The 25,124-nt window shown below is 41.4% G+C and overlaps 1 protein-coding gene across 10 annotated transcripts in view; it reads left to right on the top strand.

The window, feature by feature from the left end:
- The window catches only part of LDB2 (LIM domain binding 2), a 216,708-nt gene that overhangs the window by 168,779 nt on the left and 22,805 nt on the right, over window positions 1–25,124 (top strand). For all 10 annotated transcript variants that reach the window (XM_009934326.2, XM_009934325.2, XM_075420592.1 and 7 more), the window contains exon 5: window positions 921–1,004. In XM_009934326.2, the coding sequence (XP_009932628.1) occupies window positions 921–1,004 (84 nt within the window). The remainder of the gene's footprint in view (window positions 1–920; window positions 1,005–25,124) is intronic.

Genomic DNA, 25,124 nt, shown 5'->3' with positions numbered 1-25,124 from the left:
TTAGATATCCATAGAAAAAGATACATTCTTAGGGAGGAATTTTAAATTACTTAAGAAACCTGGACTTTTTTGAAAATGCTATTACAGGCCTGCAGAAAATACCTTTGAAAACCTGCCCCACCATTTCTGTCCCAGGGTCATCTTTCATTTTAGAGGGCTGATCTTCTGAACAGTATCCCATTAAGGGACAACAAGGATGGCCACGAGCAACGTTATGTATTTAGGGGGCTGCTGCAATTCAAAGAGAGTGGAAGCAGGTTAGCTAGCAATCAGCAGGTATTAATTTTAGTGATGAGATTGATCTCATTTTAAAGAGGAGGCTGGTCTCACAGGTAAAGCTCCTGGCTAGGGTCAGAGAAAGACTGTACTTGCATTTTTCCTGTTTAATTCTGGGGAAGATAACTTAGACCAGAAGGGTTCTCCAGCCTGTGCTTAATGCCACTTATGTGATCAGCTCTGCTGAAGGTGCCTCGATAAATTCTCTCTACTTCAGTTTCTTATCCACAAAAAGAAAGTATTACCTTCTTTATTCCTGCCTTTATCTGCCTGGTCTCCTGGGACTCCCAGCTGACAAATGGAAGACTCAAATTGTACTGTGATCCCTCAGGAAGCTCTTTGGTGGGGCCCTGCTCACTTGTACTCCTGTGCATGACTGGACCTCCTAGGTCTATCTTTTGAATGGGCAGGACAAAAGGAAGATATTGGAAAACAGTCTTTATTCTGCTCCAATTTCATAATGTTTTACATTTTCTATGCAAACAGAACTCTGTAGCTTATTATATAAATTTAGCATCAATGTGTAATTTTTCCATAGGAGTGGCACCTCTTCTCAGAGAACCCTTCCTGGCATCCACCAAGCACACAGAGAAAAACAAATAGACAAAAAGCAAATGAAAATTCTGTTTTCCTCTGTTGTTTAGGCACAAGACCCTCAGGTGCTGGAGCAGCTGTCCAAAAACATCACTCGAATGGGTCTGACAAACTTCACCCTCAACTACCTCAGGGTAAGCGTACCATAGCTGATGATTATTGTGAGCATTTTTTAAAAGTTACTGTTAGCTTTGAGTCAAGGTAACGAGAACAGAGCATGTGTTGGTCAGGTAAGAAATGGACCTAACCTTTAAGGGTGAAGGAGAAACCTGGAGACTGTAATAAAGATGTAGCTGCTAACATTGTGCCATTAAAAAGGATAAGAATTGTATCATGGAGTCAAAGCAATGTGTGAGTAGCCCCTGTTTTTAACAGTTTTTCTTCTCAGATTTGAATAATGGCTTTATTTTTTGTAAGCAAGAAGTTCCCCACCATTTTTCCTCTCTGCTTCACTGTTCCTGAGAAAATGGCGGCTCATTCTTATTAAGAGCTGTCGGTCTTCTCGAGCTTTTTGACCTTCCCACCTCTCACAGGCAGAGGCAGGGCTGAGGGAAAGCTCAGCTCCAGCCCTTTTTTGCAGCAGTCCCTCAAAGCAGTGCTCACTTCACTTGCCTCTGGGAGCCTTAGCTCCCTCCTCAACCTTGCACTGAATCGACTGTGTTTTTCATGATTAAATAATGCATTTGTTCCCATTGCTTTTTGACCCTTGAAGTGCATTCAAAGTTTGGAAGTTTATTTTTAAAAGTATTCCCTGGTGTGGGCTTACAATGCATACACTGAAATATGAGTTTGTAGAGTTCATATTTCAAGGTTAAAATTCAGATTTTTCTTATTTCTAGACGTGCCACTGGTAGATAAAATGAGGCAAAGTGCTCAATGATACACCAAGCTAACTTTGCCAAGGATATCTGATTTTATTCCTTTTAATTGTGTGAGTAATTATTCAAGATGCTTTTTTAAGATAACAAGAACACTAGGAAATGCAGTTATTTTCAGCCTAACATAGAGCTGTACCTGACAGTCTATGTTTTAGCTGCACTTCATTCAGGTCTATGAACCTTGTAATACCTTCCCTATGGATGGGGTCCTACCCCCAGAGTGTTTTGAACTCCATGGGGGACAGTGTGCAGGACTGAGCTGTGTGGTGAGATCTCTCTCATAGCCAGCCTGTAGTTGTACTTACTCTCCCAATATGGTAAGCCATTGGTGATTGTTGCTTCTATGGTGTTAGCATAAAAGTTACTGTTCAAGTTGCAGTCTGAGTTGTATAGGGCAGGTCTGCTGTAGCGTGACTGAAAGGACAATATGCCATAAAACCTCAGGAATAATACATTGCATTAGAATTTTTCCATGTATGGATACAAGAATAAGATGTCTATGTTTACTCTGTGTTTTGGTACAGAGAGTTACCGTTGCGCTTTGACAACATCCCTTAGCCATGCCATCGTTCTCTCGTGGTGAGGCATCCTAGAACATGTTCTCCAGAAATCCCCACTGGGAATTCCTCCTCAGTCAGCCCAAGTTTAGCATTACGCCCTCATGGCAAACTGGGCAGCAAGCAGCTGGCTTAGGTAGGCTGTTTCCATATCTTCTTTCTGAATTTCCCTGTGACACAAGGCATTGCCCTACTTTTGAGGTCTTTGATCCCTTTAGCACAACCGGACACACTGGCAAGCACTGGGGCTGGCCCGCACCAGGCACAATACTGGGTACCCGTTCTCCGTGAGGCTCGAATGGCCGTGCTGAATTTCCAGCGCTGTCTCGATCACCGACCCCTTCCAGGTCTTTTGTGGCATATTTGGCCATTGCTGAATGTGACAATGCAAATGAGAAAGGCAGGGTCCCTGTTAGGGTGCAGCTGGCATCAGGCACCCATGCTGCTCCCCCATCAGTGTCAAAAAAAGAAAGAAGGAAAGGGGGGGACGGAGAAAAAAATCCTCAGAAAAAGAAAACTGGGATCAAGATAAGCGCTAGGGAGATGAGCAGTGAAGTGGCAGGGGATGAAAAGATGAAGTCTTACTTTTTTTCTTCTTCCAGACTAGTTTTCTTAGCTTAACAGACAACATTAGGTCTCTAGGTGCAAAGCTTCCTCTGGTTCCCGCTGTGGTGATTCCAAAGGAAATCTTTTTTTTCCAAAGCCAATCTTTGCATCTCTCTTTCTTGTGTTGAGGAATTGATCATTCTGCTCTTTTTTCAGATGTTCGGCTCATCATGGGAGCTCGTATTAGATGATATATTTCCATTTTGACTTCTTTCCCAGTGACTTTCTTCTGTTAATTTTAACATGAAAATCTTTTCTGAACTTGGGATTGTAAAATCATGCACTAAAAAATGTGGTAAATGCACTTAGGTTTAAGGTGTTCTGTTTTGTGGTGTTTTTTTTTTTAAGTCAGCATTTTATGATATTTTATTCAGTCTTCCCAGTGTTTAGTAATTAGTGCTGTTACATGGTTTTGAATAAGGATTTGAAACTAAGCATAAAAATGATTTTCTTTTTTTTTCTGCTGCACACAGCAAAGGCTTGTGATACTTATAAGCGAGAACTTCACTGATGGGCAGAATTAATCATTTTTATTCTCCAGCATGCACACAGCAGCAAGCTGTGCCGCAGTCTCTTTAAAGACAGAATTTAAACCTGGATTTCAGATGGTTGTGATATAAAGGTACAGCCTGTGTTTTTTACAGTCTAGACATCACAGAATGCTAAATCATTGCTAGTTGGGATAATTGCAGTTGCTGGCATGTAAACCTCCATTCTAGAGTGCCACATGCCTGTGGAGCCACAGCTTTGGATGTTTGCCCTGGTTTGTCTTCATTCACTCCAAGTAAAGCTGTCCAGCATAGGAGAACATTGATTTTGTAAATCATATTTAATATGAATTTAAAATACATCTTATTGGAAGCTGGAAATGAAATGTTTTGTCCAGTGTCATTTGCCAAATGCTCTTTCTCCCGGTTTTCTCTGGCTCTGTTTAAAACCATAGGCTTCCTTTCTCTCTAGTTCCTAGTTTGTTTTGTTCCAGCATAATTGATTACCTCATCAATGGGGTCAGCATACTTTGCTGTAGCTGCTGACTAGGACTTGAATAGGCTGTCTCAGAAATAATGAGAAAAACCTTGTAGGTTTTAAATTAATATCAAGCCTTTTAAAATGTAATTTCTCATCAAGTCATCAAGTAGTAGATATTACAAACTATCAGATAATAAGGCCAAGACCTATATCTTAATGTCAGTCAGTACGAATCCAGGAACAAACAGGAATCCTGTACAGAGTTTGAAGAGGGAGATAACACTTAGAACAACAGTTTCCACTAAGCTACAATAATTTAGTCCCCATACATTTCCTTCGTATTTTTTTTTCTATGTAATTTTCTAGTTGCTCGGCTATTTTATTTAGATCTTCACTGCATAATGGATTTGAATGCACTCTAAAAACAGTAGCTTTGTAGTAGCAGCACTATTCACTATTTGGAGCTCAAATATTTCTTGCTGCCATCTATAAAATTATTTATTCTCTAAAAATTTCTGATGGTGTAAAAAAGCCAGCCCCTGCTGTCAATTAGGCAGGACTATCTGGCCTGAGCCTTGAAATATAGGTGTGTCTTGCCCAGCAGGTTTTCAAAATTTGTCTCTGCTTTCTTGCACTGGTTGGGTTGGAGCGATTTCTAAGTGCCCCTCCCCAGGTGTAGCTATTGCATCCTCCCCATGCTGTGGGCCTGCTCTGGTAGTCGGTTTGTTGGCTTTAATGGAGCCAAATCAGCATCTGCCCTTTGCAAAGGGAGACGTCGCATGGCGCAGCCCTCCCGCTCTGCATCAGGAGAGGTATCTACGCAGGGGAACGCACGCTCCCATTTCCCCTTACATGCTGTATGGTTGAATTAACCAAAGCATATCTGAGCTACAAATTATCCAATTTGTTTGTTTTCTGTAGAAACCAATAATAAAGTATTACTGTTGCAACACAGAAGACAATATTTTCTGAATCCTCACTTTCACTAATTTAGTTCCTCACTAGACATTTTTGGATTTCTTCTGCTAGGAGGACAATATGAACTATTTAATGGGACACAATCTACTAAAGGCAATACTTACATTGCAATCAGAAGCCATTTGTACGTATACCCATTATGTGTCAAAATTTTCTTTTGCACATGCGAAATAGACATGCATGCTACATCTTCCTTTAATGTGCAGGGAAATTTGCTTTTCTAAAGACACTTTCCTGCATGGAAAGGGTATGAACTCGAATCATTTAGGAGCTAGTCTGCTCCTAATATGTAACAGTTTGTGGCAGCTGTCTGGTCAATATTTTACAGCTGTTTCTGTGTCTTCGGTGAAGAAGGAGAAAGGTTACATGCAAGCAGGTTAAGGATGCAAAGTCAGGTACTCAGGGAAAAGAAATGCAATATGTATAGTCACCTGTGCAATACGAATTTGTTTCCCTTTGGGTTACATTGTGTCATCATCTTCTAGGTACATCATCACGCACTGTGTTTCCCAGAGACTCCCCAACACATGCAGTGCATGGGAGGAGTAGCCCTCACTCAGTGGCAAGTGATCCAGTGCTGCTCGTTTCCCCATGGGCTTTTCTGCAGCGTCATTCTGGTATCTCAGCTGCCGGTGTTACTGGCTGCACAGCACCTCCCAGCTGCAGAGGCCTTGTCATTCCCGGTGTGCACGTGGGGCATTGAGGCACACGGATGAGCATTGGGGCACTCGGAGGGGTCAGCTAACGGAAGGTGGCCGTTCTGATTTTGCAGAGCACTTGGAATGTACTAATAACAAAACTGTTGCCATTGGATGCAGTCTGTTGTCTCAGGCTAGCTATATAGTTAAAAAAAATGAACAGACAGTGTTTCTGGGAAAACACTTGTGAAAATGCTTTCTCCATGACTTAGTACCACAGTGGAGCTCAAGGGCAGGGGCAGTTTAAGGCAGCATTGGGTTACTCTAAGTTCATCCTTTCTTGTTCTGCAGTTACCTGCTTCATGCTTCTGCTAGATTTCCATGTCCTCAGTAGATACGAATGAAGTCCTACACACAGCAGCTTCATTTACTTTGTGGTGTGCACTGAATGGGGGGTGTTAGGGAAACAGAGTAGGTGATTGTGTAGCAAGATGCTGTATCCGAATGGATATGAACAAGAAGTTCTATTAAGGGTTCACAAGCGCTCAAAGGAGGGGTTTGGATCATTTAATCATTCTGGAGCTTTTCCTATGAAACCTGTCAAAATTTTAAAGAATGTTCAGAACTGGAGATACCAAAAGCAGATGCAACATGTTGTAGACTTTGTTCCTATAAATGATGGAATTTTTGAACCTAAATCAATTCACCTTGGGACAGCTCTCCCCAGGAAAAGGCACTCAAAATCAGAGGGTTCTCACAGAAGGATTCAGATGACTATAGCTGGCTATCTGTAATCTATCTGTGCCAACTATAATTAGCTGATTCTGCCAAGGTTTTCTGGTAATGTAATTTCTTCGCATTTATTTTAGTAATGATCACAGTGGTTTCTGTTCCTCTCTTTTACGCATCTAATACCTTATAGACAGTGTTATATGTTACTTTCAGAATAATAAATGAGAAGAAATGTATTCTTTGCAACGGCTCATATAGTCATGTTAGCTATTCACTTTTGTTAATAAAGACACAACATCACAGAATAGTTTTGTCAAGAGTTATTCCAGCATAAGCAGGAAAGATCAGAGAAAAAGATACAGCAAAATTTTAAAAAAAGAAGTGATCAGGGTGGAGTGGTTGGGACAAGGGAGCAGGGATGGGAGAGCTGCAGAAGACAGGACAGGTAGAGAATGAGGCACCAACTTAGAAACGTTCTGAAGAGAAGAAGGAATCTGAAGCAATATCTGCATAGGAAAAGGCCTGGAAAGATGATATTCATATTGTTAACATGTATAGTGGTGTGCTTCACATCCATTGATATCTAAGCATTTTATTAAAACAAATGAAAGGTTTTATAGATGGGGAAATTGTGGCACATGAGAAGCAAAAAAAGATGGAGAAAACCCAACGGCATTTCAAAAAATCAGATGGCAATTTTAAACCAGACTTTGGAGAGTACAGTGAGCTAGTGCAGTAGTGACCGCCTCTGCTGCTCATGGCTCAGAAACAGATTTTAGTGTCTGTGGATAGCAGGAATTTCAGAAGTCAGTGAAGAATGAGGAATGGGAAGAAAGTGCAAGTGATTAGAGAACAAATCGGGATTTTAGCAGCAATGGCAAATTTTGCTGGTATTCTGGAGATGGTGATGGCCAGTCGTCACGCAAAGGGCACTACCAGGCTCATGAGTATCAGTTAAGGAGAAAGATATATTGTGTGTGAACACAAGCCAGCTATGGTGCTTCTGGACATACAGACCATATGACCTTTGAAATAAAATTAAGGTCTGGACTAACGAGAATGGAAGGATGATAATCAGTGATGTGAGACCTTGAAGCATCCATGAGTAAGAAATTAGAATGAAGGTAGGTTGAAGCGCTTTAAAAATAAAAAAGTCAGAAGGGTAAAAGGGAGAAAAAGAGAGACAAAGACAAAGCATTAGCCATATGAAAACAAACTACAAGATTTGAACTAATAATGTTATTTCAGGAAAAAAAAAAAGATGAAGAAAAAAAAAGTCCAAGAACACAGCCACAGGCTCTCTTTTTAGAAGATCAAATTAAAGCTTGGACTAGTATGCAGTGCAGTCATAAATAATAATAACTATTAATTAAGTTTAGGAATGAAAGCTGCAGAGGTATGATTTGTATGAAGACCTGAAAACGCCAAAACCAGCTTCTTGTTCAAAGCAATGAAAACAGCAAAAATCTTAATTAGTTGTTTAATATTGAATATCCATGGGTGTTTGGTGCAAACTGTTATGCGGGGGGGGGGGGGGGGGGAGGGGGCTGGGTGCTCAGAAGAGGTCAAGAAATAGGCTTTAATGCAAAGCTGGTGGTTCAGATCTTTATTCTTGGAAGCAGTTATTTTCAAACCTGAAGTATTCACTGTGGAAAGCTTATGGCAGCCCTGTGGTCTGCTCTTGATTTGGAAAGTGAATCCTATAACAGCCCCCTCTCTCGTGTTTTTAATCTTCAGAAAAATTATTTTATGAGTCTGTTTATTGTGATATCACAAGCAACTAGGTCATATGATCTTTTTCAATAATTTTCGATACGTGGTTAACTTTACTGCTTAGCCTGCTCGTCCCTTCCTGTTCCTCTGCCACTCTTTCTATAGGTAAAACGGCTTTGCTGCTTACCTGTCTCTGCTAGCGAGATCTTTTACTATGCATCTCAGGATCAATTTTGGCTTTTCCATGTCTATATGTGTTGGAGGTTTGCTTTGGGCTCTTGAGTTTGAACCTATTTCTAGGATATTCCTGAAAAGCTATCATCTTTCTCATGTGGTGCCCTGACCCTTGTGTTTATGGAGGATGCTTCCCCACTTTGTATTTTCTATCTGTATACTTCCACTATTTCTGCTGTAAACTCACCATTTTATATTCAAAACAGAAACCCTACAAACCAAAACCTGACTCTAAATAGTAAATAGAGTGAGCATTTCAAATGTTCATAACAGTCCTGGGTTTCTGTGGATTTTGGAGACTGGCACACACAAAGCTACAACTGATGCAAGCACTGTCAGAGCTGGATCAGGAGACTGATCTGATGAAAAAAACAGCCTAGTCCTTCCCACCCAGATTCCTTCCCACCCAAATTATGACCACCTCTAATAGCTCACTGAGTGCTACTTGAGCTGGGCAGGGAAGAGCGCAGCAGTGTGGATTCACATCAGCTGGCATCTCTCTTGAAGCTGGACCTCGTCTCCAAATTTGTCAGCACTGAAAGACGAAAACAACAAAGTGCTGGGGAATCCTACAGATCCTAAGCTGTAAATTTCCCTTTCTTTCTTCTGGATCTGAGAACATTGTAGCGGTTGCGTCTGACCTATTATGGCCTCACTGCTACAAATTTATTCACTTCAGTAGAGTGACTACTGACTTTCAGTGGTACAATTTAGAGCAGACTCTTGCTCATACCAGATTACCATTATTTACAAAACTTGAATTGAAAACAAAATAAGCAGGAAGAGAAAAATTTGATTTATTGCACTGGTTCTGAGTGGAAAAACAAAATTCTATCTATATATATATGTACATGTGGATATAAATGGAACACACATTTTTGTAGGTTCCCTGCAAACCATACTGTTCAGTAATTTACCTATTATTTCTAAACAGTCTCCATTTGTACTAACCTGTTAGAAAACTTTGGTAAACTTTTTCACTGCTGTATGTACACATACATGAATATCAGTGTCTCTGTGGTGGTCATTAATGTGCCAATCTGTGCATTACTTTTTATTTGTAAGCATGCCTTCTGTTTGTGTTAAAGGAAATATCAACAGGTGTATCAAAGTCATAAACAGCAGCCCATGATTTTGTGTTTACCTTACCTAAGGCAGACTGATAGGATGTGATGTGGAGAATCTACGGGCAGTGCCGATGAGCAGAGGTGCTGAACCAGACCCGTACTGATGCATACGTGAGGCTTGTGAGCAGAGTGGAGGCAGAAAGACATTACCAAAATGATAACACAGTTTTCCGCCTGAATTGTGTCATTTCTGTGTATGTGTTCTGCACAGCTAGAAAACTGCGCTATATTGAGTATTCCTCCCTACCCCAAATTGCTTCCTTAATCCTGTGCCTTGTTACCTTTTTCAGTCGGTGTTGCTGCCTCACATTACTATGGTAAGGCAGTTTGTTAATCAAAGATCCAGTTCGGCATCTGTTGAAGTCAATGGGTGTATCTCCTTTGATCCAAATGTCATCTCATAGTTTTTCATTTATTCAGAGGTCTTTTATACCCATAAAATCTAATTTATTGAAATTAATTTCTCCATTCCCTAGGGCAATTTTAGCCATGAAAATGCCATGCTTCATGAACAACAACAACTGGTTATTTTTATTGCTTGTTTTTTTGTTGCTTTGTTTTGGATTTTTGTGACAAAAGAAAATTAACTTGATTTAGCCACAGATTATAGTTCTTAGGTGAGCCCAAAGGAACAAATATCAACTTGGGGATCTATTTGAAGAAGAGGGTTAGGAATAGGAAATAATGAAGAAATACAAAAGAATAGTGCTTTCATAGCAAGACAGAGAATTTTCTCATTTTATTAATCATTCAGGCAAAACTTAGAGCTGATTTAATTAAAGGACTGTGCACCATTTCTACCCAAGATAAGATGATTTTACTAAAGTGAGTATGAAGCACATGAAAAGAAGCCCACAGCTGTATTCCCTAGCCTGGATTTCATAGCTCCTCATTTAGAAAGCAGGATGGGACCCAGCCATGCTGGATCAAAACCTTCAAGGAAAACACAACCACTGTCTAAACAAAATGGTGTTGGTGATAGGCAGAGATCACAGTACCCTCCAGAGCAGACCTTGTCTCACTCTGGTGCTTCGCTGCGCCAGCTTCATCAGGAGTATTGCCATTCTGTCCCAGAATGGAATGTAGATCCCAAGTCTACAAGAAGGCAGAGACTTTCCAACCAAAGTAATGAAATATAAAATGGAATAATCTTCTGATAGTGATATGCAAAGGAGGAGGTAAAGTTTCAGTCTTCTAAACACTGCACTGGACCTTTCCACTGCTTAGCTTTTGACAAGATGTCTTAGAGCTATGGTGTTATTTGAAATATTATAGTCTATTTTAACAGCAAGTCTCTGTCTTTTATAACTCTCCCAATATTGTGGTGGTATTCTAGTGTATCCTTGGATGCCTTGCTGATTTTCTTTCCCATAGTGTGAGATGAAATGTTCAGCTATACAAAGGAGAGGATATCATATATTCTATTGCTAAGTGCCCTTGAACAATGTAATTTTTAAAATGAATTAATTTTAGGAAAATAATTGCAGTAAGAAACAGAATATGAAATACAGCTTGCTCATTATGATAGCTAACAGTGTAAGGAGAATTAAAAAGATTCAGAACGAGATGTATATTCTTGGAGTCTTTCAATGCTATCATGAAAGTCATATTCATGACACTTTTTGTTTCCTTTGTGCACCTTCTTGGTAGCTAATTGTATCTTGATGACCATCTGGTCTTTTTATTTCTCAGCTTCTTCAAATGCTTTTTAGTTTAGTGTAAGTATAGGTTTGTTCCTATTGTCTTTTTTTAATATTTAGATTCCTACTGTGGGCCACTTTCCTACCTAAAGCAAGTTTCCTGTTGCTATAATAAATGGTAAGGAAAAATTCCGCTTTCCATTACACAAGTATACAAACTGGAATGGCATCTCAGAAAGCAGTGGCCTTTCTCCAAAGTGACATAAGTGGGTGCAAAGCTTCTCCTGTGGTATTTACATATTTAATTACCTTTAGAAATACAAGGTGCAAACAGTGTCAGATTAATCAGTGAACTTCACAGCAGCAAAGGACATGGGGACACCATCATATTCTGACCTCCGAGGCTTGCTCTCAAGCCTCTGCCAGTCAGCCTGGTTCTGCTGAGACCACAGGGAACAGCCATGCTGTCCTGGTCTTGGTTAAAACAGAACCAATTCTCTTTTAGTGATTTTTCCTTACAACGAAGTTGTTCTGAGTAACTAACTGCATTTTTCTGAAGCTGGCTGCATATTTTACAGGCAGTGTCCACTCCGAAGCTGGTAACACCTAATGTTTATATTTTTACTGAGCTAATGGTAGGAATGGAATGCAGAAAAAGGCCCCTGTTTATAATTATTGCTATAGCAACCACGGTCACTGATAGACCTTTTAGGTTCTGCGAGTGAGGAGTCGTAAAGGGTCATGCTCGCAGGGAGGGGCAGACAGAACAGGTGACCCGATACTGACCAACGAGGTATTCCATGCCACGCACATCTGAACTCAGACCCACTCTCAAGCGCTCGAGCCCCACGTTTTAAATCCAAATTCCTCAAAACTCTCAAAGAAAAAACCTTTTGCTCTCTGGGCTGAGCCTGGTCTCCTCCTCCCGGAGCCTGGATTCCGCTGGCAAGCAACCCAGACAGTACCAGGCACCTAGTCTGAACGAAGCTCTACCATTTTTCACGTCATACTCAGTTTAAAACTGGGGGATCACGAGGGTCTCACTCTCTTCATCCATGGCCGGCTTCTGAAGCGGACCCTGCTCCTTGTCCTGCCTGCGATCCTGATCCAGATTCCGATCCGTGCATTCCTGAGTCCAGTTCCTGTCTTCTGCGGGGCCCAGTCCGGGACTGCCTGGTGCTGCCCGGCAGCTGCTGGCGGGACGCCCGCGCCCCAGTGTCCAACTCTGGGAAACTCAGTGTCGGTCTTGTATGTTTTATTTCTCTTATTAGTATTATTAGTTGTATTAGTGTTATTTGTAAAGATGTTTTAATACTCAGTTTGTAAGTCTCTCTCCCTTTTCCTCCTTCCTCCCTTCCCCCGGTTAACAGAGAGCGTCTGCCGCTCTGTTCTTTGCCGCCCTGCTCTGAACGGTGACACACGCACTGCTCGAGACTCTGCTGAGTACGAGCCCAGTCTAGAGGGAAGAGACTGCCTCCCTTCTAGACCTAAAAAAAAAGTACAACAAACACTTCCAAGAGCGTTCTTTTTCACCGACTGCTGCAGCGAGGATTAGCAATACATGAAGCAGGAGGAAAAGCAGCAGAAACCAAATCTATCCACATAAGCCAAAGCACTGTAGTCCCCCAGGGGGCTTGAGAAGGATGCTGTCTGTGTGGAGATGGTCTCACTTTTCTGCTTACACTGGCCTCCCACGTTGCGTGCACCAAATTCTGCTAAAGACCATTTCCTTGAAGAGGACGGAAAACCAGAGAAATGAGAAAACCAGCAGAAAAATGCTGATTGGTTCGGAGTGATATTTTAGCCTTTTTTCTCTCCATTTCCTTTATGTGAAATTAAAGAAGAAAGCAAACTTTTTTGACACCTCTATGAAGGCAGCTATTGGTCCTTGATAATGCCTTTGTTTAGATGAAAGTTGTGGCTGCTTAGTACTCCTCGAGATGGATGTATCATGCCAGCTTTTACCCCTAATTTATATTCTCACACAAACCTAGAGGGAGCTTACATTTTTAACTTCCAGTGTTTGATTTCATTTTTCAAAGTTTTGTTCTTTTATAGTTTCTTTCTGGACAGGAATTAGATTAGAAAGAACTTCAGAGGGTATCAGCTGTAAGAGGGTTGTTGATTTCAGTGGAATTATACTGAGTTATAAAAAAGTCAGGCTAAAACAGGGAAAAAAAAACTTAGAGAAAAAGTACATGCATTTAATATTCTTTGAGCTTGTATTGACAAAGCTTTTAAAAAGTGGGCTGCTTAAATTTTGCTCACGCTCATTTATTTTAGGCACAAACATATGCTTTCCCAAACAATTAATACAGTTCATCTTTGCTCAGCTTCCTACTAGTAAGGCTGGAATCAAGTTCTTGAGACAGTGTGAGGCTAGTTATGGATACAGTCCAAAAAGCTATTCATCTATATCTGTAATCACGGAAGGTGATGTATATAAAGCTGAAAACAACCATTTGTCATCACAACCTAGCTTAAAGATGATCTGCGCCTTGGGAATAAGGCAATATGGGCAGTTTTTCTTCTCATTAGCTACTTTATTCGTATCTGCAGGGGCTGTCAGAAACATGCATTTAATAACACTCAACTCCCTGTGTTTTAATAAATAAGGCTGTATGAATCTATAGAATATCATAGAAATTGTGATTGTGCAGAAAATGCCTTTGGTGGTGAACAATTCAACCTCCCACTCGGGAGCGCTCAAAAAAATTAAACAAAACCCAGAAGGGATTAATCTATGAAGACTTTTTTGGTTTTTGCTTATCACGTAGATATTTTTATATGAATATAAAATTCTGGTTTTTCTCCAGTATTAGTTGAAAAAACCCCTCTATATTAGCTGGCCATTTTAGGCAGCGTGTTGCTGAGGCAATGGGAAAGTCCAGGGAGTGCATCTGTGGCTGGTTATCAGTATTAAACACCTTGAATGAATTGCGTAGCATCAGGAAAACCAGATGACTTCAGCATCCAAAAAGTACAAGAAAATACATTGCCTGCAGGCTCTTGTGGCTATTATAAAATAGAAATAATTACGAAGAGGGGAAAAAAGTTCATCCACGTACATTTACTAAAGTGTGTGTCCATGACATTGTTGAAAATGTGCCTGAAAGTTCTAGCATAGTAAAACCATTTCCTATAATGAATTTTGTTGTGCCTTCTCATATTTTCTGTGGACTCTGAAAATCTAGATCTACTTGCACTGCTATCATCATAGTATCTGATCTTGTAGCATTTTAAAATTTTTTATTCTAGCAATATTATTATAAAAGCCATTATACCCATTGCACAGGTGAGGAGCTTTAGGATGCTCTGAAGGACCTAAAGCCACAGTCAGACTTAGGGGCTTCACTGCAGCCTTCAGCTAGAGGCTTATCTTTGGCTGGAGTTCATTGCTTGGGACACCATAGACATCTGTGCCATGCCGGTTTCAGCCAGCCATTCTTTTGTTTATTTTTACAACACAGCATTGGAGGGAAGTGATGTCTGGCTTTACCTGGTATTCCAGAACTGTTTCCTGGAAATCTTGACATATGGGTCAAAGTCCTGTTTAACCTGAGGGAGTTCAAAGCCTCACGTGCTGATGCACTGTGAACAGGCTAACAAATTGTGTGTGCTGTGAGCAACCTATTGAAGCTGGGCTACCATGCAGCCAGGAGGGCATGGCTTCCTGGGTCAGAAAGGAGAGTACAAAAAGGAGCCAGATTGTCTCGGCTGATAGGGAGCGTGGCTGACTAGGAATGAGGACTTCTGTGCTCCAGTCTTTTCTTTCAGGTTTCATTTTTTTATTGAAGAGCCACTGAACAGCAGGTTGGAGTGAAGGTGCCAGTGGTTGCTCTTCTATGTACTCAACACGTACTTCCATGTACTTAAGCCATCTGGGTCTGTGAGACTTAGAGCTCATTTATCTATTCAAGACCTTCAGGTTATTTCCATTCTTGTGTGTTAAACAGCATCTAGCGATGTTCTTGGGAACCTGAATGAAATGTCTGTACTCTTTTAGAGCTGTCCCTGGCCTGCTCTGCTGACTCAAATAACTCCTGGGCACAGTTCAGGAGCTGGCATGATATAGAGCCCATTGCTGGAAGGCAGTTTGTATGTGGTCTCCTGTCTTGGTGCATGAGAAGGTTTAACATTATGAAGGTGGGACATTCCCTGCCAGTTGGCCTCACTGCCAGAGAACAGTGCTGGCACATTTAGTTTACTAGGGTTGCTGTGGCTTCAGGGGGCTTAAGCACACTATTTTGTGAATTCTGAATTGCTGGAGTATGTGCTACGCTCACCTCAAGGCAGGTGAAACACAGGTGCCTCAGCAGGACTTTTATGGCTTGTACTCCTGAAGTTGAATGCTTAAATGTAGTTGCTGTTGGATCCTTTTTTTACTGATACTGCATTTAGGGTTGTGACAATGGTCACAGACCAAGAATGAGCTTGAAGACCAGGGCTCTTAATTTTTTGCCTGGTATCATTACCACCGTTTCATTCCTTTTTTTTTTTTTCTATATTAACAGAAACTTATGCTTGTGTGTACCTATTTTTTCTGCCACAGGAAAATGCTATTGTTCCCCTGCATACTGGGGACACAGTTGGTAAGAACAATATGGTCTGTCAGCTAGCAGGAGAAATGGCAGTCTCTTTTTACTTCCCTCCCATATACACTTCTGATACTGACAGAAATACCTTTACTTGCCTCTCTGGAAGAGGCCAGCTGCCTGCACTGGAGGCAGGCATGTAACGGGCCAAGCATCAAAGCACCCAACTGGTACATAACACAACATGTTCCAGGACGTGAGGACAGCTCCTGAATGCTGTGGAGAACCCATAACACTTGGAATTGTGTATCTGGGTCCACAAAATGGGGCTAAAATCTGCAAAAAAATGCCAGCTCCTTGTTGAATACAAGGTCCTTGTGTGCCTGAGTAAAGTAAGAATTTACTCTTTGATTTCTTTTGTTAGTGCTGCAAAGTCATGCAGCTTGCAAAGATTAGAGGGGTTCCTCCTTTCTGAGTCGCACTTTACAACAGAATTGTTAAGCGCTGAGTGCAGTGGTTTATTGTGGTGATATACGAGACAGAAGGAGCACAGCTTGACTTTTAAACTCCAAGCAAGAGTTTGCAGTGCTAACAATCAGGAAAAAAATATTTGTACATGTAAACTGCTAGTCTTACCTGGAAATCACTGTGAGATAATAATCTTGGGACCTTATGACGTTATTTTACCAAAGCATAAGTGAAGTATAACAGCAGTTTAAAGACCTTGTTGTGCGAAAGTTTTCACAAATCTCGTAATAGATCAGCTGGTCTGTTTTTAAAACGAGGGAAGGAAGACTATTTATTTCCCCCCAAAGGAACTGCTACAAAGCTATTTTCCTTATCAGAGGAACACCTTTTTCCTGAATGTTATCTCTTTGACATTTGTTCTGTATAACCTAATGAGGGCAGGTGGAACACCATGGGAATGAGTTATTGTTGATTCAGTATAATTTTAACTTTTGTTTCAAGCCTGCACATGGAGTTGGTATTTTGAGCCTTCGTTTTGCTTATTCGTGACCTTGGGCTATTTTATAGTCAGTAAGAAGCAAAAAAAACTAGTGCTTCTTTTTACTGCTATGCTGTTAGGTGGCTCAAAGCCTTATCTAGAGACCGTGACAGAGTTTCTGTGTATATTTTTTCTTCCGTGAGCAGCAGAGAATGTTGCTTGATCTCCTCACATAAAATGGTAGGGAGCATTTGTGATTTAGATTCTTCCCTGAATGTTTGATTTAGACCTCTTGCACATCTTGTAACAAACACACAGCGGTCGTCCCGGCAAAGGGCCCTGCTGTGCCGGCAGGGCGAAGCAGCACACCCTGGACCCTGGCCCTGCCTGCCACCCCCGGTACTCAGTGGAGCTGACTACTCCCAGTGCTGCCCGCCCTGGCAGCCAGACATGAGCTGATCTTTCTGCATGAGAGAAAGTCCCAGGAATGCCCCCACAATGATCTTTTGACATGGTCATGCGCAGAAGATGGGCTTTCCTCTGCCAGACTTAAGGGGCTATGCAAACCTGTTGCTCCATAGGTGTCAGCAGTATTGGTGTAGGGGTTTGATCCTCATCAGAGTGGATGCAGCACTGTGCATGCAGTAAAACCCAGTGATCGGGAGAGGAGCTTGTGCATCCTCAGCTACGCCCATGCTCCTCCTGTGGCCAGCCTATTTTAATTTGCCTTCTTGGCAAAATAAGTATGGGGGAGACCTGTGGGTTGCAAATGATCGCCATGCAGAGTAAAGATTAACCTTATCTGTGCCCAGGTGCAGCCTCTTCCCATCCTCTCATGAACCCAGAGATGCGTTAAACTCTGGATCAGACAGAATATGACATTGTAGAGTACCAAGGCTCAGGGAATACTTTGACACAGTCTCTTGAATCTTAAATGGCTGAACATCCGTGGTCTGTTTACGCGTCCCTAATTCTTTACATGGTACTGTATTGGTATTAACCAAACCCTGGATGAATGTGAATTCCCAGTGCTGCTACTCTGCCAGGATCAGGGGGCAGCTTCTGTCACAATAAGAAGAAACACTGCTTTAGCTCAGCCTGCCAGATAAATGACCATTCTTTGGAATTCCATCAGGAAAATGGTGCTTCTAAATCCATTTTCTCCTCTTCAGCATACTTGACTACTGGGAAAACAAGAAAAAAAGCAATATAAAACTAAATGTATTTTTCTCTGTTGTCAGCTATCCTGGCCAAAGAGATTTTGTCCCTAGCTGTTATGTCATCTCACTTATGCAGCCCAGCTGCAGTGGAGTAAGGGAGATCTCCAATAGCTCTTCTGAGTCTGGACCCGAGAGCCACAAGCGTCCACCATACCATCAGCCTCTGCTCCAGAATGACCCTTTCTGGAGGGCTGAGATAATCAGCAGTAATTAGAGCTAAATTAAGATAGCTTTCCTTAAACAAGCCAGCAAGGGTCTGGCTCAGACCGCAGTCCTAAAAATGGCTTTGTCTATCACCAAGCAGAAAACCTTCTCCAATTGCTTTGAGAAACCCAGACATGGATTGGCCGTCCGTACCAGTTTCTTAAGCAGCATTTGTCCCACATCACCAGTTTCAGCCACATGTTTCTGCCCACATGCTGCCTGTTCCCTTTGTTACTTTTCAGACAGATCTGTTGCCCCAGCTGGTTTGCTGTACAGCCACACAAATAGCTGGGCTCACGCAGCTGTCGGGACAGCACAGTGCTGCTTAAGCTGGCATTGCCACCTAAGAAACAGCAGCCTTAGTGTAGTGTCCTTTGAATCCTGTCCCTTTCTAAAGCTTCCACTTGATTTCTTCTGGCCTTGCTTTCTCGGAGAGGAGGAGAAAGGAGAGAAGGGAGAGACAAGGACAAGGTCCTGTGCAGCCTGCTGTAGGTGACCCTGCTTCGGCAGGGGGGTTGGACTAGATGACCCACAGAGATCCCTTCCAACCCCTACCATTCTGTGATTCTGATTCTGGGAGAGAAGGTGGTCAATTAGTACTAACATCACTGAAACAAGATTTTTCCTAAGTAGCAGCTTATTCCATATTTGATGGGTCACTCAATCACAGGTTATACAGTTAGATACAAATACTTGCAGTCTTCTTGCTTCTCAACAACAGAAGTGTGTAACTCATTTCTCCACTTAGCCACAGATTACTGAAGGGTTGGGGAAGCTGGAGCTTACATAAAGAATATAAAAATAATGTAATCATTTTTCATATTCTCCACACCCTAAATGTTCACTTCGTGGTGTACATACCATATTGCTTCCCAGAACACTGAGACTAGGGTTCTGTTGCAGTCTACACAACTAATTAAAAGCTTAAAAACAAGGGGTCTGAAAGAGCATATTTCTGCGAAAGCTTTGCTGGTCAGTGGTGACTGCAGACTTATTTATCCTCATGTCTTGATCAATTGACTCATGCCATAATGATCTCATACTTTTCCCATTCAATTTCAGAACATTTTTAATGATTGGAAATCTCTGGCTCTGGCTGTGCTTTATACCTTGTGTCATCTCTCAGACTTCAGGAAATTTCTTAGCAAGAGTTTCCACCTTTTGGTGGAGCTAACTAAGAGCTCTCCAAACTGTACAATTCTTCATTATCAGCTCCCAGAATGAACCCACTCGGGAAGAACAAGATAAATCAAACAACATAGGCAAGGACATAATGCAGACAATTCACAATAATAAAGTAGCTGCATTAGTCTCAAAACAGCAATTCAAAGGAGCATAGGATTAAGCAAATACTGTGTATCCCAGTTCATTTGCACCATCTGCTGAACCAAGTATCAGAAGGGGAAAGGATAGTAGACACATGGGACTGTGTGTTGAAATACATTTGGAAAAAGAAAATTGTTTCAGAAAGCTATGAAAACAAAAATCTGGGTGCTTACAAGTCTGCAGCCAGGAGAGGGAAGGAAGAATGATGTCATTTCATAGACCTCAGAGACTTGATTTTTTCATTTGCCATTTTCAGGAGTGGGGAAGGTTGTGAAGCTTAATATTATCTACTCTGGAGTCTAGTTCAGTCTCAGATAGGAATTGCTATTTAACTGTAGGAAATGCAAGTGTGGAAATTATTGTGCGGAGAGCAAGCAGCACGGGTTTTTCAGACATGCTTGGATGCTGTGAGGGAGTACACGCAAAGTCTGGGCTCGAGCACAGTCATCAGGATACAGCCACAGACTGACCGTGTTTTAGATGGTTTAGGCAGTGCGGCTGTTTACTGAGGCTGTCTTGTGTTGATCAGAGTGGGTGATAGGCATTTGGAGCCTTTCAGCTGACCTTTGGATCAATAACATCACTGAGGATGCTTTCCTGTAAAATATGATCAAAAGCTGAGAAACTCAGTTGTTCAGATACTATTGTGAAATATGCGTATTAGTCAAAAGATTAGATTGGATTTATGCATTGCCAAACAGAGGAACAGTAACATAGGGAAATAAGATTCCAGTATTCCAGTAGTCTGGGAAGTGCTGGTGCAGCTCTGTGAAGTGTCATATGGCATATTAGCATATACCAACCCATTTCAGCGACTGAAAATACGTGTTGGTTTCTCTTCATCAAGACTGCTTAAATATTGGAAGTTACAGTTTTTCCCTTGTAATATAAATTGCTATAAGAAACGTAATTGAATTGTTACTTATTTAATTGGTAATAATTACACTTAACAATCTGTGCCACAAAAGATAATGGCTGTGGAAGTCAAAAGGCATTTGCACGGAAGTTTAACTTGGTGATAAATAGCTTCCCCCATGAAATGACACACAAGAGCTGCAAATACTGTCCCATCTTTAAAGACTTGCAATATTCTGGTTTAGCTGCAGGAAAAAAAAAGAAGGAAAGAATTTTCTGTATCCTTTCCTTTGGTGTTGAATAGGACAATATTCTGGAAGGTGACTGTAAAAATTAAAAAGGTCCTTTGTACAAATACCACAAAAAGTAGTAACTGTTTGGATAGTTTAGTTTTCAGTTCTTATAGTATTGGAACACCTCAAAATTACTGATAAAAGCATCGTTGATTCATAGATAGGTGGTGTTAAAGGACATAAGGCATCAGCAGAGAGTGCAGTCTGACATTGTGTATATCATAGGCCATTACATTATACTGAATTACTAGCAAACTGAGCCCAGTGGTTTCCATTTCACTGAGACATAACTGGTGTTCGGCAAGAGCAGAAAGTATCCTCACAGTGCCCATTTCAAATTATGGAATTATTAGTTTCTTTATTATATAGATGGGACACAGAGTAGTTCAGGGAACCATTGGAAGGTCTTTCTGGATGCTGCGTGTTCTACCAGGAGGCTATTTTCTCAAGGAAAAAAAAAAAAAAAAGAAAACACCACAGGAATCTTAAGGTCTCAGTAACTCCTTCTCCATAAAACTGACTTCTCCTGACACTAGTGGTGATAATGAGAATTTGACGATTGTTCTGTGACTTGTGTGATATTTTCAGTCCTGGCTGGAACACATTAAAAAGCTGTTTGGAAGATAGAGGATACATTACTGTGATCACACTAGCAGAAAAGTTCAAAATCTGTCCTTGCTCTCTAAAAGCACTGAACTGCCTGAAGAAAACAGATGTGTGTTAGCATAGGCAAAATTACCCAAACCATGTGCCAGAAGTAAAATTCACATGGCCTTGCTCACGTAAGAAGATGTAAATTGTGAATATTTTTTAATAAAAAAAGTATAAAAAGCCAAATCATTATTGTTGCTGTGGTCAGAGTTTCCAGAGACAGACACTGTGTCTCGTGAGCTTCTGGGGACATTGTGTACCCTCTGGAAATAACAGCTGCACTGTCCCCAGCAGCACCTGGACCGCTGCACACTGGCTACATGCATCAGTAATGTATGGACAGTGTTGTCTGCAAGCAATCTCAGATTTCAGCTCCCCAATCCAGAAATGTAGGTCTGTGCAATTAGTCCAGTTCCTCTTCACCATGGAAAACAAATAGGACATCCCAGTCACTGGACTTGTTGTTAGGTAGATGATATTCTTGGCATGAGTCTCTCTGGCTGCATTTTTGCTAGCAAACCAAACAGAGCTACGGCAGTGAGTTGAGAGCTGACGTATAAATGTCCACACAGGTTAGCTGTTGGCATGTGTTCTCAAGACAATTTATCCCCTGCCAGCCACCTCGCTCTCTCTCAGACTGCGTCTTGGTACCGTTCTCAGCGCAGCCTGAGCGAGGGATGGTTTCCAGTGAGAAGAGCGGTTGGGACCACCCTCCATTGGCAGCTGGCAGAGGTTAACTGTGTGCACACAAGCGCTGCTCTGTCACACACCCTGAAGGCTGGGCAATGGGCCCCACTTGTTTTATTTGAGAGGATAAATGTACCCATAAGCCTGTGGTTCCGTACCCAGAAGTCTGTGGTTCCATACCCATTTGTACTGGATCCTTGTGTGCTGGATCACCAAGCCATATAAACTCAGCCTGGATCAGATGCGAGCTAAATTACATTTCTGTTGTATTAACAGAGCATCCATTGTGGAATTTAGACTGGCTTTGTTCTTTGTGCTGGGCAATACCTGATCTGATGCTGGAGTGGAACTGGCAGATGATTCCTTGTATGGCATGAAGCGTGCTGATACAGAAGTAATCTGCCAAAGATTTTCAAAAAAAATTTGAACTGGTCAAATTAATTTCTTCAAGCACAGCTCTCTGCATCACTGGTACCCAGCAGCTTTACCGCCAGGGTTGCTGTGCTGCTGAAGCACAACCTCAGTCGCACAGTTAGCAGCACTGAGAGCAGTGCTGCAGTGCAGTTGGTAACACCAATACACGCACAGAGGACCTTTTTCAATATCGCTGTTATTGAGAACTTCAAATGAATGGATGCATTTGAAAGACTTCCCAGAAAACACATTTCCTTTTCAGCTGGCAGCCCAGTTATTCATCTAAGTAGTCTGTGGATTAAGTAATTTGACAACCATTGAAAGGTTTCTTTTTGTGAAACAATTGTGTGTTATTGCTCTCTCCTTTTCCCATTTCACCTGTACAACTAACCCAGAAACTCAACACAGACATATCAAGACACACACCGAGACCAGACAGCAGCCACACCAAGTAGCGTGTGATGATGCTGGTGCATCTCAGGAGCTACTGCAGGACAGGCTTGTAAAAGACTGGGGAGGGAAAAACAGAAGCAGGGAAAGGGTTAAGATTTCTTTTTGCTGTTTGCTTTTTAGCTCACTTCTTTACGTACATGGGGAAAGAGGGAGCACGGATCTTAGTCGTTTCACGTCACAGAAGACTAGTGTAGGGGAGGTCAAGTTGAGGTACAGCATCATGTGTTGTAAGGCAGCTGAATGATCCAGTATCTAATTTAGTAAGATACCAGGCAGACTGGGCAATCTGATTTTTTGAAGTGTGTAGCGACTGCCGGTTTGGTTTGGTACTTCTCCATCTTTCTGTCTGTGCTATGCTGCAGTGCAGGGCGGGGGCAGCAAGAGGCTGGACTGTCCCTGTCTGGCCGCGGCCGCCGTGTCGTGGCAGTTTTTCCTCTCAGGGGGACGTTAGAGGTGGGACTCCCCAGGGACTCCCTTGGCAGTGCTCCCGAGCACTTGTGCGAGTGGGTGGTGTAAGGCGGTGCCATGGCTGGGCACGATGCCCCCGTGGCACTGCGAGATGCGGTCGTTCTGGGACGCAGGGGCCGCCCATGCCGGTGTGTTGTACCTTCACCGGAGCATCAGATCTGCCCACCTTAAATCCTATCTCTGTGTTTTGTATAGATCCTGACAGAACAGCTCGAGTACACTGTGTACAGTCAGAGGAAAAGTATCGATTTTGCTGTACCTGAATAGAATTCTTAACAGAAAAACAAACCTAATGTTGGTGTTTTGGTTTTTTTCTCTTCTGACTTTTGTATGTGGGTTTCTGTACTTGCCGCATAGTGTTTGATCCATGTGAAGTACAGAGTAAAGAGCTTGGTTTTCAAGATGAGCATGACCCACGCTCTGATCTGTGCAGGCACAGTTTCAGAACCAGTAAATAATTTTGCCCATGTTTTATTGCCTGTATTTAATTGAAGTGCAAAGTAATAATTTCCTTCCTACCTACAAATCAGAGAATCAGATGGCCAGTTATTACATTTTTCTGGGGAAAATTATCAGGAACTGTACCCTAGTACATCAGCATTACTAAAAAGATTGGTAATGTAGCTTATCTGCAATTCACTGGGCCAAGGGACAACTAGCCTGATCCGAAGTGTATCCTTATTTATTCTGAGGATGTTGCTGTGAATTAAGTTTATTAAAACATTATTTTAATAATAGGTATAGTATACATTAATTGTGTTACTAATTATATTGTTATGAAAACAGTTTAATCATTATTAACGCATACTTGAAAGCATCCTTTCCTGATGGTGATAATACAGCTTCACTAGTGGATGATCTATGACGGCAAGCATTAAATACTCTCTACTTTAAAGTCACTAATCCCTACTTTCTTCGAACACATTTAATTAAAAAGTCCCATTTTCCAGTAATTGCTGTTTTTATATAACCCTGAAATGGAATTTTATTGAGGCACAAGGTCTTTTATATAAACATCCATCTGTCCACAGCGTAATGGTGCTGGGACAAGTTTTGTGGATTGGGCGAGAAGTGGAGAGATCACAGAAGACTCTGTGTCCCTGTAAGAACTGTGAACTTTTGTCCTCTGTGTAACGCTCTAGAGGACTTTTGCTTTCATAATTTTGGTAGCAGCGAGGGAATTGCAGAGTCAATAGGAGAGAAAATCATAAAACAATGGGTTTAGTGGGTAGTGGAGTTGCTGTATTAGTTTATAAAGAAAAACTCCTTCCTCATTTCTTTTTTCCTATGTCAAGCTCTGCACTGCAAAGCATCATCTGCTTCTTATATTGTTCTTTTCTATTTGAACACAGAATTAAGCCTATATGAAAACATATGTACATATGTAGATATATGCTTCAGGCTAAGAGATATCACTAATAAAACAGAAAATATGTTGGTATTAATAAGTTTGGCATTCAAAAAGTATGAAATAAACGCATGGAAGTTTGTCAGCTTATTAATCATTCCATTGTAAGTGGTGTTTTTACTTTCATTGCTCTAACATCTAACCACAGTTCATTGGCTAAAGGCCAAGCTAGCTTTTGCATTGGCACATTACCATGCGGTGTAGTTCTGTACTTCTCTCCATTTATTAATGCTGCAGACTTCCTACAATTCAGGCTAAAAATAGAACTGGTTATGTGAAAAACACTGCATTTGTACTTGAGCTGCAGTATAGAAACAAGAGGGTTTCATATGGATGGGGGAGAGATTCATGACACAGAAGAGCTAGCTGCTTAGACTCTGGAAAAAGCTTTCTTTTTTTGCATGGTTGTAAATAAGATTAGAGTTGCTATGTACACGTTAGTCTGAAGGATGAATCATAGTTGTGGCATTGCCTCAGTATGTATGAATCTTCATGTGTATCTGTTGTATGAAGGAAAGCTGATTTCTTGTACAAGGAAACCTGAAAATAGTGCAATGTACAGGAGTGAATTTGTAAAACCAAAGGCGAAGGTGATGTTTTGTTTTTCAGCATAAAGAACGTTTTAAACTATGGCACATATTGTGAAGCATCCTCTTAAAATTATACACTAAGCTAAAATGCCAGCTGCACCACTACATTTTTCGACTTGTATTTTGGCCAGG

This window comes from Opisthocomus hoazin, chromosome 5, assembly GCF_030867145.1.
Source record: "Opisthocomus hoazin isolate bOpiHoa1 chromosome 5, bOpiHoa1.hap1, whole genome shotgun sequence".
NCBI lineage: Eukaryota > Metazoa > Chordata > Aves > Opisthocomiformes > Opisthocomidae > Opisthocomus > Opisthocomus hoazin.
The sequence above is the reverse complement of the archived record's forward strand: the minus strand, read 5'-3'. Positions and strand labels throughout refer to the sequence as shown.